The 16,767-nt window shown below is 48.7% G+C and overlaps 1 protein-coding gene across 6 annotated transcripts in view; it reads left to right on the plus strand.

Moving 5' to 3' along the window:
* ARHGEF10 (Rho guanine nucleotide exchange factor 10) overlaps positions 1-16,767 on the plus strand; it is an 869,022-nt gene that overhangs the window by 387,614 nt on the left and 464,641 nt on the right. For all 6 annotated transcript variants that reach the window (XM_085610812.1, XM_085610814.1, XM_085610811.1 and 3 more), the window contains 2 exons: positions 10,041-10,186; positions 11,216-11,391. In XM_085610812.1, coding sequence (XP_085466938.1) covers positions 10,041-10,186; positions 11,216-11,391 — 322 coding nt within the window. The remainder of the gene's footprint in view (positions 1-10,040; positions 10,187-11,215; positions 11,392-16,767) is intronic.

Consider the following 16,767-nt stretch of genomic DNA (forward strand, 5'->3'; position numbering starts at 1 on the left):
AGCACCAGCACAGCACCACCACCTCGGCATGACTCCGCTGCACTGCAGCATCACTCAGGACCAGCACAGCATCCCTCAATGTCACCACAACATCACTCAGTACCACCTCAGCACTATTGCAGAATCTCCTCAGTATCACTCAACACCACCACAGAACCACCTCAGTATCAGCACCACCACCAGCAGAGCACCAACTCGGCACCAGTAGAGCCCCATCACAGCATCAGCGCAGCATCACCTCATCAGCAGTGCAGTACCACCTCATAAGCAACTGAAAACCAATGCAGCACCACTTCCTCATTAGCGCAGCACCACCTCAGCACTAGTGCAGCATCTCCTCATCACCAGCGCACCACAACCTAAGTACCACCAAAGCATCACTCATCACCACCTCAGTATCACTCAGTACCAGTGCAGCATCAGCACAGCACCACCTCAGCATGAGCTCAGCACCAGCACAGCACCACATCAGCACAGCACCTTCTCAGCATTAGCACAGCAACACCTCCTCATCAGTGCACCACCAGTGAAGCACCAACTCATCATCTGCGCAGCACCACCTCAATGTTAGCACAGCACCATCAACATAGCACCACCTCAGCATCAGTGCACCACAACCAGTTCAGCCCCACCTCAGCACCAGTGCAACCCCACCTCAGCAGCAGTTCATCATCAATGTAGCACCACTTCAGCAACAGTGTAGCACCACCTCAGCATCTGCACAGTATCACCCTCGCAGAGCACTACCTCAGCATGACTCAGCACCACCTCAGCATGACTCAGCACCACCTCAGCATGACTCAGCACCAGCTTAGTATGTCTCAGCATTACCAGAGCACCACCATAGAACAACCTCACCATTCACACGGCACCATCTCAGCATCAGCATAGCACCACCTCCTCATCAGTGCACCACTAGCTCCCGCCTGACGCCTCTGCGGTCCTGAGCTTTCTCCAATGCTCGACCGGTTTTCCCACCTCCTGCTCTGTGACATTGTTCTATGCCCCTTGTTGTGTTTCCCCCCACAGGTCATTGTATTTTACTTTGTTTTTTGTTGCCTCCCCCAATGCTAGTCAGCCTGCTCCCCTGTTATCAGACAGCCCCCACCATGCTGCACCTTTTCCCTGCCATTTCTTTCTTGATGCCTCCCATCTCCCAGTGCCCCTCACCCCCATGACCTACTTTATAGAAGCTGCAGTGCGACTCCCATTGAACAGGTCCAGCACCAGCTCCCCTGATGCCTCTGCCATTCTGAACTCTCCCCAGCGCTATTCCGGTTTTCCCGCCTCCCCCCTCCCGCTCTGTGACATTGTTTTGTTCCTCTTGTGTTTTCCCCCAACAGGTCATTGTATTTTACTTCGTTTTGACTGCTTTTATTTTTGGTGTCTCTGCCCTCACTAGTCAGCCTGCTCCCCTGTTACCAGTCACCCCCATGCACTGCACCTTTTCCCCTCTTTCCCAATGCCTCCCGCCTCCGAGCACCCCTCCAGCCCCTTCGACCTACTTAATGGAGGCCGCAGCATGGCTGTGCTGCTGGTGCACTGAAGGCATGCCAAAGGCAAGCACGTCTGCACCTGTCTGCACCTGGACCACACACAGCACCAGTATCCCTGGCCCCTCTGCCCCCCGCCAGTACACTGCTGATGAGCTGCAGTCCCTAAAACCTGGGAGGAACACCAACTTCTGCAGCGCTGCACTGATAAGCACAGAAAGACCTTTCACCTGCCAACACTGTCACTTCACTTGTGACGTGATTAACCCCGCGACTTCGACCCAGCCAACACCTGTCCAGAGGTCAATGCTCCACTGTACGCTGCTCAACGTCTGATCCCTTTGCAAGCACGCCACGGAAATATGGGACACCATCACCACCCTTGCCCCCAACGTGATGCTCATCAGAGAAACATGGCTCATTCCCTCATCAACAACCGTCATCGCCACTGAGACGCCCCATGGCTAAAAGATGCTTCATCATGACCACCTAGGCAAACACTGCAGAGCATCATCAGAGTTCTCATTCACACGCCGTCGAACTCTGGGACCTACTCGACACTACATCTCCGGACGTCGCCTTCCTGACCGAAACCTGGATGAACCAACCCTCTGCGCCTGACATCGCCATAGCCATCCCAGACGGGTACAAGATCACCCGCAGAGACCACGTAAACAGAGCCGGAGGAGGCATCGTTATCATTCACAAAAACACCATCAAGATCTCTACAAACACCAACGACACCCTCAGCACCGCCGAACACATGCACTTCCAGATCCACACGGACCCCAAGACCACCCTAAGAGGCACCCTCGTCTACAGACCACCAGGACCCCGGGCTCTATTCTGCGACTCCATCGCCGACCTCATCAGCTCACACGCACTGACCTCCACCAACTACATCCTCCTCGGAGACCTGAACTATCACCTGGAAAACAACGACGACAGCAACTCCTCCACCCTGATCGACAATCTCGCCAACCTCGGACTCAAACAGCTCGTCACAATGCCGACCCACACCGCTGGCCACACACTTGACGCAATCTTCACCTCAAGCCCCCACGTCACCTTCAGCCACGTCTCCGAACTCGCCTGAACCGACCACCACTGCATCCATTTCTCCCTCCGAAAACCACTCCGACCCCACCGTACCCTACAGACCCCCCGCCGCCGCTGGGGCAAAATCACTGAAGAACAACTCCAGACAAGCCTCGCACTCAACCCTCCGATGAACCCCACCAACCCGGATGATGGTGCACTCTCCCTCGAACGCTGGATGAATGACTGGGCCAACACCATCGTGCCGCTGAAAAACCCCACCAACAGAGGCACCAGCAGAAGAGTCAGCTGGTTCACCCCGGAACTCCTCGACTCCAAACGCACCTGCCAGAAACTGGAAGACACACGGAACAGGGACAAAACGCCAGACAGCCACACTGCCTACAAAGACGCCATCCGCAACCACCACCAGCACCTCATCAGGACCACCAAAAGGACCTTCACAGACCGCCTTGACAACAACGCGCACAACAGCAAGGAGCTCCTCACCATCGTGAAGGAACTCTCCAACCCCAGCTCCAACGCCAACGACATTCCACCATCACAAGCCCTGTGCGACTCACTCGCCACCTTCTTTCACCGGAAAATCACCGACATCCACGACAGCTTCAGACCCCGGACGACCCCTGCCGCACCTAACCCACCGCACCCCACCACCCACGAAACCCTGACTACCTGGGCTAACGTGAGCATCGAGGACACAATCAAGACCATGGGATCTATCCACTCCGGTTCCCCTTCAGACCCCCTCCCACACCACATCTTCAACAAAGCCAGCAACTCCATCGCACCCCACCTGCACAAAATCATCAACCTCTCCTTCGAGACCACCACCTTCCCTGAGAACTGGAAGCACGCAGAGATCACCGCCCTACTGAAGAAACCCAAAGCAGACCCGAGCGACCTCAAAAACTTCCGGCCCATCTCCTTGCTCCCGTTCCCAGCTAAGGTCATCGAGAAGATAGTACACACCCAGCTCACACGACACCTCGAAGACAACAACATCCTAGACCCATCACAATCAGGATTGCGCAGCAACCACAGCACCGAGACCGCCCTCATTGCCACCACAGACATCAGGATCCTGCTAGACAACAGCGAGACGGCGGCCCTCATCCTCCTAGACCTCTCTGCCGCTTTCGACACCGTCTGCCACCGCACACTACGCACAAGCCTCCATGACGCAGGGATCCAAAACAAAGCCCTGGACTGGACCACCTCCTTCCTCTCCGGCAGAACTCAGAGAGTCCGCCTCCCCCCGTTCCGCTCCGAGGCCTTCAAGATCATCTGCGGCGTCCCACAAGGATCCTCCCTCAGCCCGACGCTGTTCAACGTCTACATGGCACCACTAGCACGCATCACCCGACAACACGACCTCAACATAATCTCCTATGCCGACGACACTCAGCTGATCCTCTCCATCACCAAGGACCCCCTCACCGCCAAATCCAACCTCCACCAGGGAATGATGGCCGTCGCCGACTGGATGGAGGACAGCTGCCTCAAACTGAACACAGACAAGACAGAAATCCTCATCCTCGGGTCCAACCCCTCCGCATGGGATGACTCCTGGTGGCCCACGTTACTGGGGTCCCCCCTGGCCCCCACCGACCATGCACGCAACCTGGGAGTCATCCTCGACTCGAAACTCTCCATGACCAAACAAGTCAACGCAGTCTCCTCCACCTGTTTCAACATCCTCCGCATGCTCCTCAAGATCTTCAGATGGATCCTGACAAACACGAGGAAAACTGTCACCCAAGCCCTGGTCAGCAGCAGGCTTGACTATGGAAACGCCCTCTACGCCAGAACCTCGTCCAAGCTCATCAGCAGACTAAAGAGAATCCAGAATACCTCTGCACGCCTGATCCTCGACGTCCCGCGCCACGACCACATCACCCCCCACCTGAGGAACCTGCACCGGCTCCCTGTCGACAAAAGAATCTCCTTCAAGCTCCTGATCCACGCACACGAAGCACTCCACAAAACCGGCCCAGCCTATTTCAACAGCCGACTCTCCTTCTACGTACCCAATAGGAAACTCCGCTCCGCTGACCACGCCCTGGCCACGGTCCCATGCATCCGGAGAACTACTTCCGGAGGCAGATCCTTCTCCCATCGCGCCGCCAAGACCTGGAACACCCTCCCCCTCCACCTACGTCAAACCGAAGACCTGCTGACCTTCAGGAGACAACTCAAGACCTGGCTCTTCGACCAGTAACATCTCCTCCCCCCCCCCCCCCCCCCAAACACCTTGAAACCCACCCGGGTGTGTAGTGCGCTTTACAAGTTACATGATTGATTAATTGACTTAATACACAAGGGCTCCTTCCAATGCATGACCACGGAGGACCACAGTATGCTGATAATGGAACATCTCAAATTTCAAATCACAACAGATGCTAAAATCACCTTCAGAGGAACCCTCACCAAAAAACCTCCGGGCCCCCATCTAGGCTTCTGCAAAGCCATTTTGGACTTCATCGCCCCCTTGACGATTGGCTCCAAACACTACATCTTCCTGAGAAACCTGACCTTCTGCCTCGAAGACCCCAACAACCCCAACTCCACCAACCTCCTGGAGACATGCGCTTCATAGGCCTCTCGCAGCTGGTCACCACCCCCACGCACATTGCAGGACATACTCTGGACCCGATCATCTCCGACAGCGACATAATCACTCATGAAACCGGGCTAACCTGGACAGACCACAGCATCGTTCACTTCACCATTGCCAGTTCTCTAGAACCCCAGCCTCGCTGATACTGGAGAAGAGTCACAGAACCCCTCTGGAACGCCCACCACAAAGATTCAAAGCCTGACCTCCTAGATACACCCTCGAACGCAACATCCAGAGCTTCCCATACTGTATCTCCACTGCCGCTGACTCCATCGCCTCTTCGAGAAACACCAGCAGCAGAAGAAACCATCAAGCACTCCAGCTGGCTCACTCCCGAACTACTGACCCTAAAACGTGACTGCAAGAGATTGTTAAGATGTAGGCAATAACAAAAATCCCACCAAACTCAGCTCCTTCAGGTCCACCCTCAGCAACTACCACCCCCACCTCTCCTTGTGTTTGCTTTTTTCGCCCTTATTTGGCAGGGTATGCCCAGACGTGGGTCGCTTGCTCACTTTGCCACTGGATTCAAGCTAGCCTGGCTGAAGAGGGCTGTTAGCCCGAAACCGGTCCCAGGATGCTTGTTTCCGGTCCAGGGAAGACATGGCTTGGCAGTTCAGGCTGGACTGTTCTAATGAGGCACGGGGTCAAGGCTGATTTGCATATAGCTGTGTCTGAACTGGGATGGCAAAGTGAGCTAAAGAATGATGATGGATTCAACCCAGATCTGTGACTGGGGGTGAGTGTTTGAAAAGTTTCAGCGCTCCGTCCATCATCTCCTTGTGTTTGCTTTATTCTCCCTTAGTTGGCAGGGTATGCCCAGATGTGGGTCCCTTTCTCACTTTGCCCCTGGATTCAAGCTAGCCTGGCTGAAGAGGGCTGTTAGCCTGAAACCGGTCCCAAGATGCTTGTTTCTGGTCCAGGGAAGACATGGCTTGGCAGTTCTGGCTGGACTGTTCCCTTGAGGCACAGGGTCAAGACTGATTTGCATATAACTGTGTCTGAACTGGGGTGGCAAAGTGAGCTAAAGAATGATGATGGATTCAACCCAGATCTGTGACTGTGGGTGAGTGTTTGAAAAGTTTCAGCATGCCATCCATCATCTCCTTGTGTTTGCTTAGTCCAAGAAGGACGCCTTCACCAACCACTCAATGTGAGTGCGAACCATGCCAAGGAACTCTTCAGCATCATCAGAGTTCTCCTCCCCAGCTGCCACAGAGAACATGATCCACCCCTCCTAGGCCCTCTGCAACAGCCCAGCGTACTACTTCCACCACAAGATCACAGACTTCTACAGCAACTTCGACCCAAAACCACTGACCTCAATTATCCCCCCGCACACCAGTAAACACCACCTTCAGCCACCAGCTCACTGACTGAAAACAGCTCTCTTTTCAAGACACTGCTGCCATCATGAACTTAATCCACTTTTTGGCACCCACGGACCCCTGACCACACCACATCTACAACCTAGGAAGGAAATAAGTTATCAGCAGCCTCATGAAGATCCTCAACTCTTCCATCACTACGGCCACCCTCCCCGATGCATGGAAGGATGCAAAGATCAAGGCGCTCCTGAAGAAACCCTCTGCTGACCCTAGCAAGCTCGAGAACTACCGCTCCATCTCACTATTCCCTTTCCCTGGAGAAAGCCATCAACCCCCAGATCACAGAGTATCTCAAAGGAAGCAACCTGCTCAACGCCTCCCCAATCCAACTTCTGATCCAACCACTGCACCGAGACTGCCCTGATCGTAGAAACAGACAAGATTAGATGCCTCCTCAACCTAGCTGAAACAGGAGCACTCATCCTCCTCTACCTCTTGGCAGCCTTTGACAAGTCTCCTACTACACCCTCATCACCAGACTCCACCACATTGGCATTCAAGGCAGTGCCCTCAACTGGATCGCCTCCTTCCTCATCGGCCTAACTCAGAGGATCGATCTACCTCCCTTCTACTCCAGACACAAAAGCATCATCTGCGGCACACCCCAGGGCTCCTCCCTCAGCCTCACATGCTTCAACACCTACATGACAGCACTAGCAGACATCATCTGCAACCACAGACTCAACATCATCTCATACACAGACAATATGCAGCTCATCCTTTCTCTCACAGAAGACCCCAACACCGCCAGAGCCAACTTACGAAACACTATGTCCAGCGTCACCACCTGGATGAAGTACAACTGCCTAAAACTCAACTCAGACAAAACAGATGTGCTCATCTTCAGGAATAAGCCCTCTCCCTGGGATGACACCTATTGTCCCACCGATCCTGGCCCCACACCAACTTCCACCAACCACGCACGCAACCTCAGAATCATCCTGGACAGCAAACTGACCATGAAGCAACAGGTCATTGCTGTATCCTCTTCCTGCTTCCTTACCCTCTGCATGCTCCGCAAGATCTTCCGATGGATCTCCACCTCCACCAGGAAAACAATCATCCAAGCCCTCTTATCCAGATACATTGACTATGGCAACACAATCTACGTTGGAGCCACCAAACAGCTCCTCAACTGCCCCAGACCATCCAGAACACTGTTGCAAGACTCATCCTCAACATTCCCAGATAGACCAGCAGCACCCCCCACCTCAAAAGCCTGTACTGGTTTCCCACCCAAAAAAGATGCCTCTTCAAACTCCTGACACACGCCTACAAAGCCCTGCACAACTCCGGACCCACCTACATCAACCACTGCCTGGCACTACACTGACCTACCAAGGAGATCCGCTCTGCCTCCTTCATCTTGGCTAATGTTCCCCGCATCAATCTGAGCCGTTGCGGAGGTCGTTCCATCTCCTACCATCTGCCACTTCCTACAATGACCTCCCCCTACAACTGCTAATAGCCCCTTCACTGCAAGACATGGTAAGACCATTCCTTGCAACTGAGAAAGGAAGAGAGTATTCTCGATCCTAATCGGATTGCCAGGCATCAAAAAGGGGATGATTCTAAATCGATTATGGAACAGAAGACCACATCGACTTTTTCCAAGCCTTCATCACCAAGACATTAATCAGAACTGATAAAAACATCTGCACAGAAGAGCTCCAAGACACACATGGAGCTGAAAAAGCATTCGGAATCAAGTTAAACAAAGTCTAAAACTTCAGACCCGACTTCTGAGAAACACCACGGACACTCTTCTAAACAGAAGAAAACACAAAGTACTAAACCTACTGAAGATCAAGGGGTAGTATTTGAGGGACTACAACAGTTCATGCTAAAAAGGAGAAAGGAGGCTACACAAAAAAGCCAGAAAAGTGACAATTTCCTGAGGCTCCCCAAAAGATTACAATCCAAGAAGATAGGGGCACAAGACCTAATGATTTTGTGTGCCTGCTTAACCTCACACTCATTCACCATCTCTACAGGGAGAAGAAGAGAGAAATAGACAACACTGACTCACAGGGTACACAGGATACTGATGACATGCCTGACCCTTGGGAAGACTATGATGTAGTGCTACCAGATTATGACATAGACCCACCTGTGCCCAAAAAACGTTCTCCTCCTGAGGACACTTCCTCCTATCACAGTGTCATACAAAGAGCTGTTGAATATCATAAGCTCCCCATGTATTCAACAGAGGAGGAAAGTGATTTTCTGGTTAAAACACTATCACGCATAGAAACAACTGTCCAATATTTTCCCATGATTGCATACATTGTAAATGTGGCTAAATAGGTGTTCAAGGACCCAGTAAAATTAAGAGTCCTTACACCACATATTGAAAGGAAGTATAAAGTCTCACCAAATACCCCAATATGTATTTGAGGTCATCCACCTGCAGATTCACTGGTTGTCACCACTGCTAGGAAGAGAGCTGCTGCGCAAGGCACTGGAGAAGCACCTCCTCCAGATAAAGAAAGCAAAATAATAGATGCTGCAGCAAGAAGAGTTGATGCAGGCCATGCAAACCATTGGAGGATTGCAAACTCTGTGGGACTCCTCTCATGCTATAACAGAGCTACCTAGGACGAGATACATGAGCTCAAGCAACATCTTCCAGAGTAATATAGGAAGAAGGGGGAAGATACAGTTAATAAAGGGAAGATCAATTCAAATGCTACCATCAAATGTGCCTTAGATGGAGCTGACATTGTGGCTAGGGACATAAATACTTCTATTATCATCAGAAGGCATGCACGGTTACCAGTAGTGGTCTGTGGAGGGAGTTCGGTGGGGCAGTGAGGCGGGGCGGGGGAGGAGCAGGGTGGGGAAATGTAAACACCGGAATATGGATGAACGGAGGTAAATACACATTTAAATAAATAAAACGAATTTCGTTGCCCGCGCTGCATCGCATCGCAGACTATATCCTCACTCCTTTCATAGCAAAAACAAAACTTTCTGGGGAACAAAGACTTCGACATGCACAATGCCTTGAGGGGGAGGAGAATCAATGCACAATGCCGATCATACAGCTTCCTCAAGAAAACCAACTTGCAAAGTCTGGTCCCATCACTAGATGGCAGGATTATGCATAGCATGTGATTCTGCAGCACTTCACAATAGGAATAGATGCTTACAGAAGTGACAAAATTCTTACCTACTGCACATATTTTCTCAACTCCAAACACATTTTCTCAGGTCTTGCTTAGAAAATACTTAAAAACATGTAATTTTTGCTGATTCTTCCAAATTACAAGCATAAGGATATCATTTGTGCCGATAGTGTGCACTCTACAAGCAAGGCGGGTCAAGGCTAAGGCTGTGGATGTGTCAAAGGCTGTAAGCACAATCAAAATAGCCCGTCATTAATATATTATCTAATATATTTTAGAGTACGGACATTGTACATTTTGCCATTACTTTGTGAAAGGTGATCATACAAAATGTGTTTTTTCTTCAACACAGCTTCTTAGCAGTGAGAACAGGTACATCATCCGGTCTGATGATATGCTCGAAACAGTTTACGGTGAGAGAGGAGAAATCATCAAAACGAAAGAACGACGACTCTTCATGCTAAATGATGTACTAATGTGTGCTACCGTCAACATGCGGTAAGTATCCTGTCTTGCTCATCATTAACACATACTTCTCATCCCAAGTATTTTTTTCAATGCAAGACCACAGAGATTAATGTATCCAAATGATTTGAGTTGCAAGTTCTTTCAACAGCAATTAGTGTGTATAGTTTTGTCTTGACTTTATTGTTGCAGTTATACATGTATTTCCATTTCTCCACTCACAAGTCTAACTTGCACAGGGATTTCACAGTTCTTCAGCAGAATCACTATAACTAAAACTTCCTTCTTGTTTGCCTGGGACCAGGGCAGCACAGCGGCTGGGCGTCAGCTTTGTTGGCTTACAATGCCCCAGGCATTACCTCAACCGCTTGTACCCACACCCCACTATTCTAAGGCCTCAGGCAGAATACACTTCTTCCCTGCACTACATCTTTGGTCAGCGGTCTCATTGACTTCTTCCTGACCAATGTCCATAGTCTCCCATCACAGAAAAACTAAAACCGATTTACTGAATCAAACATAACGGTTAAACATGAGACGACATCCATGATTTCATGTTCGTTATGCTAATACCATTGCGCTATTTGTCACTGGACAAAGATGGCGGGTGATAGTGAACTCTCTGCAGGAACCTTTATGAAATATTTCAAAGCGTTTCCAAGAACTTATTTAAACCCCTCTCTTGCAAATCTCATGAAAGACTCATCTATGTTCCGTGAGTTTAGGGTAAAGGTCCTTTTATATATTAATAACAATGCAATGGTGCCTAACTGCATCTTCAGTGATAACGTGTGTGTGCTCGTTTAAATGTAACCATGTTTGTGGCTATTGCTTTTCGTCACCCAGTGAAAGCCAGTGCAAACTGCAAAATTTAAATTGTTCTACACTGCATTATTCTATCAGAGGAAAATAAAACACTTTTCTCGAAGATAAAGGATAATTCTGTTTGAGTATGAAGTTGGCACTACAACATGAAACAGTCATGGATACCGGCAAATTATGCAGACTGTATGGTGGCTGAGAATAGGTAAAATAAATAAAACTATATTGTTCTTTTTCCAGCTCTTACACCGATGGCAGTTGTAGGACATCTACTGGCCAGAAATACCTACTGAAATGGAGTGTTCCTCTGAGCCAGGTAGAGGTCATAGAATATGGAAGCAACGAAGAGCAAGGAGAAAGTTCCAGGTTCCCTCCTGAACATGCGGCGGAACAAGTTATTGTCCATGCCAAAGCCAGTAAGTGCTCCTATTTTATAGTTAATTCTTACAAGTAGAAGCACTGGCTCCTGGGATAGTTTTGTTTTGTACACTGGCCTAAACTGCACTGAGTATCCAGGAAAGTGTTCGAGAGATGCCACCAATATATTTTCTACGATATTTGAGCACCAGGCGAGAAAGACATTGGGAAGGAAGTTTTCAAGCATGGTTTAGTCTACAAACTGTGTAAATGTCTGTAGTGATGATATATTTAACTGACATAGTTTTGGCTTAGGTGATTGTAATGTTACTGCTGGGCGCTTGCAAAGGGCCACAGGTTTAGATGATGGTTTTTGTTTGTGGGGTGTCAACAGGAGAGAGTTCAAATGATGGTCAGTGGTGGTGTGGAACAGTTCTAGGTACATGCAGTTAAGTGTGAGGTGCTCCATTGGGAGTAAATGTCCCCTCACCTTGATAGTATAATTCAGCAATATTATTTAAGGGGGATGCTACTCCGTGGAGGTGGTTATTGCCTGAGAAAGAGTCAAAAGGCATTATCTTTTTGGATGAACTTCACACAGTGATATGTGAGATAGTGTGATTTTCATGGTTCAATTTAGGGGGAAGTTTACAAGAAGCTTAGCCAATAGTTTCTTTTTAATGATAATACGCTGCCACTTTTGTCCTTTTGGAATGTACTGTAGTGAAAACCTGGTTTGGAGTCTCACATACAGTACTAGGGCGATAACAGATTTTAGTCAAACTATGAATCATTTACTGGTGGTGCCTTACCAATTTTAGGATCTGTAGTGAATTCCAATATGATTTCACCCTACGAAAAATGCTGGTTCTTTGCTGGGATTGGATCAACCATCACTGAGAGACACTGGTTTTCATTCATGCTTTTCTCAACAAAATGATTTTTGTGCTCCAGAGACTAAAATGAGAACCCATTTTGTTATTGAATATTAAATGAGATGAGCCGGTGAGATCAGCTGCTTATTTATTATTCAATATCCTAACAGCCCCTGCACTTCATAACCAAACAATCACCTGCAAGGCTATTTCTTGAGTAGATGCATAAAGGACCCTTGCTCTGGTGGGCCGCCGCTTGGGCAATGAAGACCCTGCTGTCAGTGACTGCGAAGGGCCGGGGAGGGCTGTTAGGCAGCAGTCACCCATATCAATTGAGCCGGTAAGAGGAGCTGCTTATTTTGCATTCAATATCTCAAAGGCTGTCTGCTTCATGAGCTAACAGACTGGGCTGTATGGGTAATAAACCAAAGCTTTAGCTACCCTTGACCCCACCCCAAAACCTTTCAGGTAACCCCTAATATTATCAATCTTTTTTAGCACAATGCAACCTCCATTTCATATCGGTAACAAACTAAACTACGCTTGACTGCCCACGTTAAAACAGCCTTTTTTCTTTTCTGTCTAGCTAAGGATGGTATAATGTGGGGAACGCCTATAATTTTGGGCAATGTTTGAGGTTAAATATTTTTTTTAATGTGTTCAACAATTCAGAGCCATATTTGCAAAATGCCAGATTAACCAGACTGCTCCTACAGGATTGTTGTGGAAGGGGTCTAGAAATGTTATCTCGTACATCATATTTTCAGGCCTGGAGAGATAAAGCTGCTACAGCTTTATTTTATCAAGTGCTCAAAGAAGAATTAAAATATATGTACTTTTCTTAGTTGTTAATCAACCTTCCTCTACCACTCCACATAAAGACTTGACTCTTCAGGTCGAAGCGCAGCAGTGCCACAGGCATAATAAAATAAGATGTCCTTCAGTAGACTGCCAATTGTGCTACATGCTGAAAAAAACATCTCAACAACTAATGCAGAGGAACCAATGGAAAATAGGCAAATGTTAATGGAATATAATTACTGAAGAAAAAGAATGCTACCAAAAAGGCAATGTTGTATTTATATTGCGACAATGGCGTGCATTTTATTTAAAGTTGCCCTGCCTTGGAGGGAAATGGCTCTACTTACCTCCGAATGGCACGCCAGATTTTGGCTTTTCACTCTACATTGGGTCTTTCAATAGGAAAACTCAGTTGCTTCTAGTGCCCCAATTATATGGCTTGCAGTGTGGTTAATGATGTCACCAGAAATCTTAGATGCAATATTGGACCATATTGCACAGTTACCCAGCAGAGGGCACACAGTATATAATAATGTGTACACACAAGTATAGCACATTGGAAACATATACCCACTTCAATTAAAATCAGTCGTATTAAAGCAAGTTAGAGCAGTAAACGTTTTCACAAAGCTTTCCTCCTTCAGGAGCATATGTTCTATAAATGTAATCAAAAGTAATACCATATGTAACACTGAATGTGGACTTTAAGTATCCCATTATGCCATTTGACCTTTGTAATACCCCTGCTGCCTTTAAGCATTTAATTAATTACATTTTTAGAGAACCCTTTGAAATTGCCACTTTTTCAGAAACACTGAGTGAGCACCAGATACTGGGGCAGAAGTATTATCATTTACAAAACCCACTGATTTTTTTAAGGTGAACACAACATTGATTGGCTATGATGCCTAGGCAAATCAAGCTAATTTTCTTGCACATTCCTCCCTTAGTTTTGGCATGATGTTTGTGTTTTCCGATTATATACCCCCATTGCAAATCATATATTGGAATATTAATGTGCCTCATTGCACATTTTCCATTTATAAATGCATTCTGCATTTAGTATTGATTGCAAATGTGCAACATATAACAGTTGCTCTTCTATGGTCTGGTAATGTCTCAATTATTCATATATGTGTATTGATGTCATACATATTGTGTGATAAAATCAGTAAAGATATAATTGAATTCATATGCTAATTCTTGCATTTTAGATCAGTCATCATAAGTCTGCATTTTTCAAAATTATTAGAAACGTCTATTTAAGCCTGGTATTAACACATATTAGGCAGAGAGGGGAATTGTTTGCTTCCTGGGAGATTTGTATTATCGGACGTACAAACAACATTAATGAAGCCCAGGTCTCCCTTATCAGCTCTTGAATGCCATAGAAGACAGAAAGCAACCTTCTTCAAGTACAGGAGTTAACTAAACAACTGGCTTGTTGCTCAGCTAATGTATATGGGCTAGAGGCCAACTAAAGAAATTAAGAAAGGCATTTTCAGTCCAAAGAATACTCAGCTTAGAAGGGAGAGGTTGGTTACCAAAATTTGATTTCGTCATTCGATTCAATGCCTTATTGAAATACCATCACAGAGTTGCACACCGTTTTAATATTTAATCAATTTCATTGCCACTATTGTGTTTAATTACATAGTTACGTCTATACACATAATTTGAACGAGGTTAGAACATTAATTTTAACAAAGCCTTTAAAATATAAATCATATGGATTTTTTTCTGTGCGTCCATCCATGGTGATAAGTCTTAGGACTCAATAATTACAAACATGATCAGGAAACACATGATTGATCATAGCCCAGAAGAAACCCATCTCCATGTAAAGGATAGGTGGTTAACGGGTTATAGTCTGCCAGATTCCCTGGCTCAACTTGGTAATATGGCTCAGTCTACCCTGTGCCAGAGTATTTAGGGTTTCTAACAACCGGCTTGTATTTTGCAAAGGTGCAAAAACGTATCAGGGGAGGAGCCTAGCGCTTGACCAAGATGGCCGCGTGAGCTTGGAGCTCCCGAGACCCTCGCGCCCTCCGTCGACTATCCTGGCTCTAATCCTGATGGTATGCATGGCACCGTGTAGCTGAGTTGTCAGGGAGGCGATTGATGCTACCCGCGGTCGGATCGCCCATCGGGAACCGGACTTACGACTGGCGAAAGATTGCGGCCTAACTCCCGGAGATGCCAGGGGCTAGAGTTGGCAGGATGCCCGACTCCTAGTTGATCAACAACGGCTTGGTGAGATGTGAACTGTCGGACGGAGGCCCTCGCTCTTTCACTTTCGATTTCGTTCCCTTTGTCTGCCCGGACACTGTAGAGCTCTGGGTGGCTTTATAACCCCAAGGACGCTCGGCGGGCTACTCTGGCAGCACAAGGCGGACCTGCTCACTCCTTATTCCTCTCTCTGAGAGGGAACGGTCTTCACTGCATTGGACTGCCTGGAGTCCATTATGTCGGGCAAAGCAGAAGGGGATCGGCTGAAGACTAAGTCCACCAGGCGGGGAACGTATTCCCAAGTCAACAGTATGGACCGCTACGCCCTCCTGAAAACATCGCCGAGTGGACCGAGCCAGGCGCCGGATGCCCAGAAGGAGGACTCGCCTGGGACACCGGAGCTATCCCTGCAGGATGTCATGGGCGCGCTTGATGGGATGCAGACCTCGATGGGGAGGCAATTCGAGGCCCTGGCGCATAAGGTGGATGCCATCCTGGTGGATGTCAATTTGATCCGCTCGGACCTGGGCAAGACAAACGAACGCGTCAAGAACCTGGACCACAGGACCACAGGCCTCACTGATGATGTCGCGGATTTGCAGAACGAGGTCCGGAAGCTGAGGGCCGAGAGTGACCTCGCCGCCCGCCGGCTGGAGGACTTCGAGAGCCGGTCCAGGCGCAACAACGTGCGCGTCATCGGGGTCCCGGAGTCTTCGGATGAGGCTTCGACGGACCTGCTTGTGGAAGATTTGGTCCTCAATCATCTGAAGCCTAAGGGCCTTGGAAAGTTTTTTGCGGTGGAAAGGGCCCATAGGGTGCCGGGCGGGCGGCCCAAGGCGGGTGCCCCGCCGCGGCCGATTGTCGCCCGGCTCTTTCATTTTCGAGATCGGGACGCTATCCTGCAAGCTTCGAGGGTGACGGGCCCAGTCCCCTTCCAGAATGCGTCAGTGAATTTTTATCCGGACTTCACCCAGCAGGTGCAGAGACAGAGCTTCCTGGGGGTGAAGCGGAGACTTCGGGAACTGGACCTGAAGTATGCCATGCTTTTCCCCGCCAGACTACGGGTGGTGCATGAAGACCGGACATTCTTTTTTGACTCTCCTGTTATGGCCGACGAATGGCTGGACGCCTTGCCCCGGCGACGGACCGGGGACGACACAGCCGAGCATGGAGACAGCGGCCGGGATGGACAGGGCTGATATCTCAAAGCCGGCCTGACTTGATTTAACATACTTGAAGATTTGAACAGAGTGCAGTAACTGTGGAGGGTTGCGGGAGGACGAGGGGTGCTCTTTTCCTCCCTTAGGGTACTTTTTGTAGATTTTTGTTTTTGTAGGGCGACAGGCACACTGCAAGTTGGGGGGGCTTTTTAAGCTGCAGCAGGGGTGCAGGGTGGGGGTAGTTTTGGGGATTTTGAGTTTGTTGTTGGGGGGTTTATTTCTGCAAGGCATGATGATTATCCTCAGGGCTGTTCCATGGTGGCGCCTCGGGTGTGGGGTGGGCCTCTTTCCGTTTGAGGATGGGGGGTAG

The sequence above is a fragment of the Triturus cristatus genome, chromosome 6 (genome assembly GCF_964204655.1).
Source record: "Triturus cristatus chromosome 6, aTriCri1.1, whole genome shotgun sequence".
In the NCBI taxonomy this organism is placed as follows: Eukaryota; Metazoa; Chordata; class Amphibia; order Caudata; family Salamandridae; genus Triturus; species Triturus cristatus.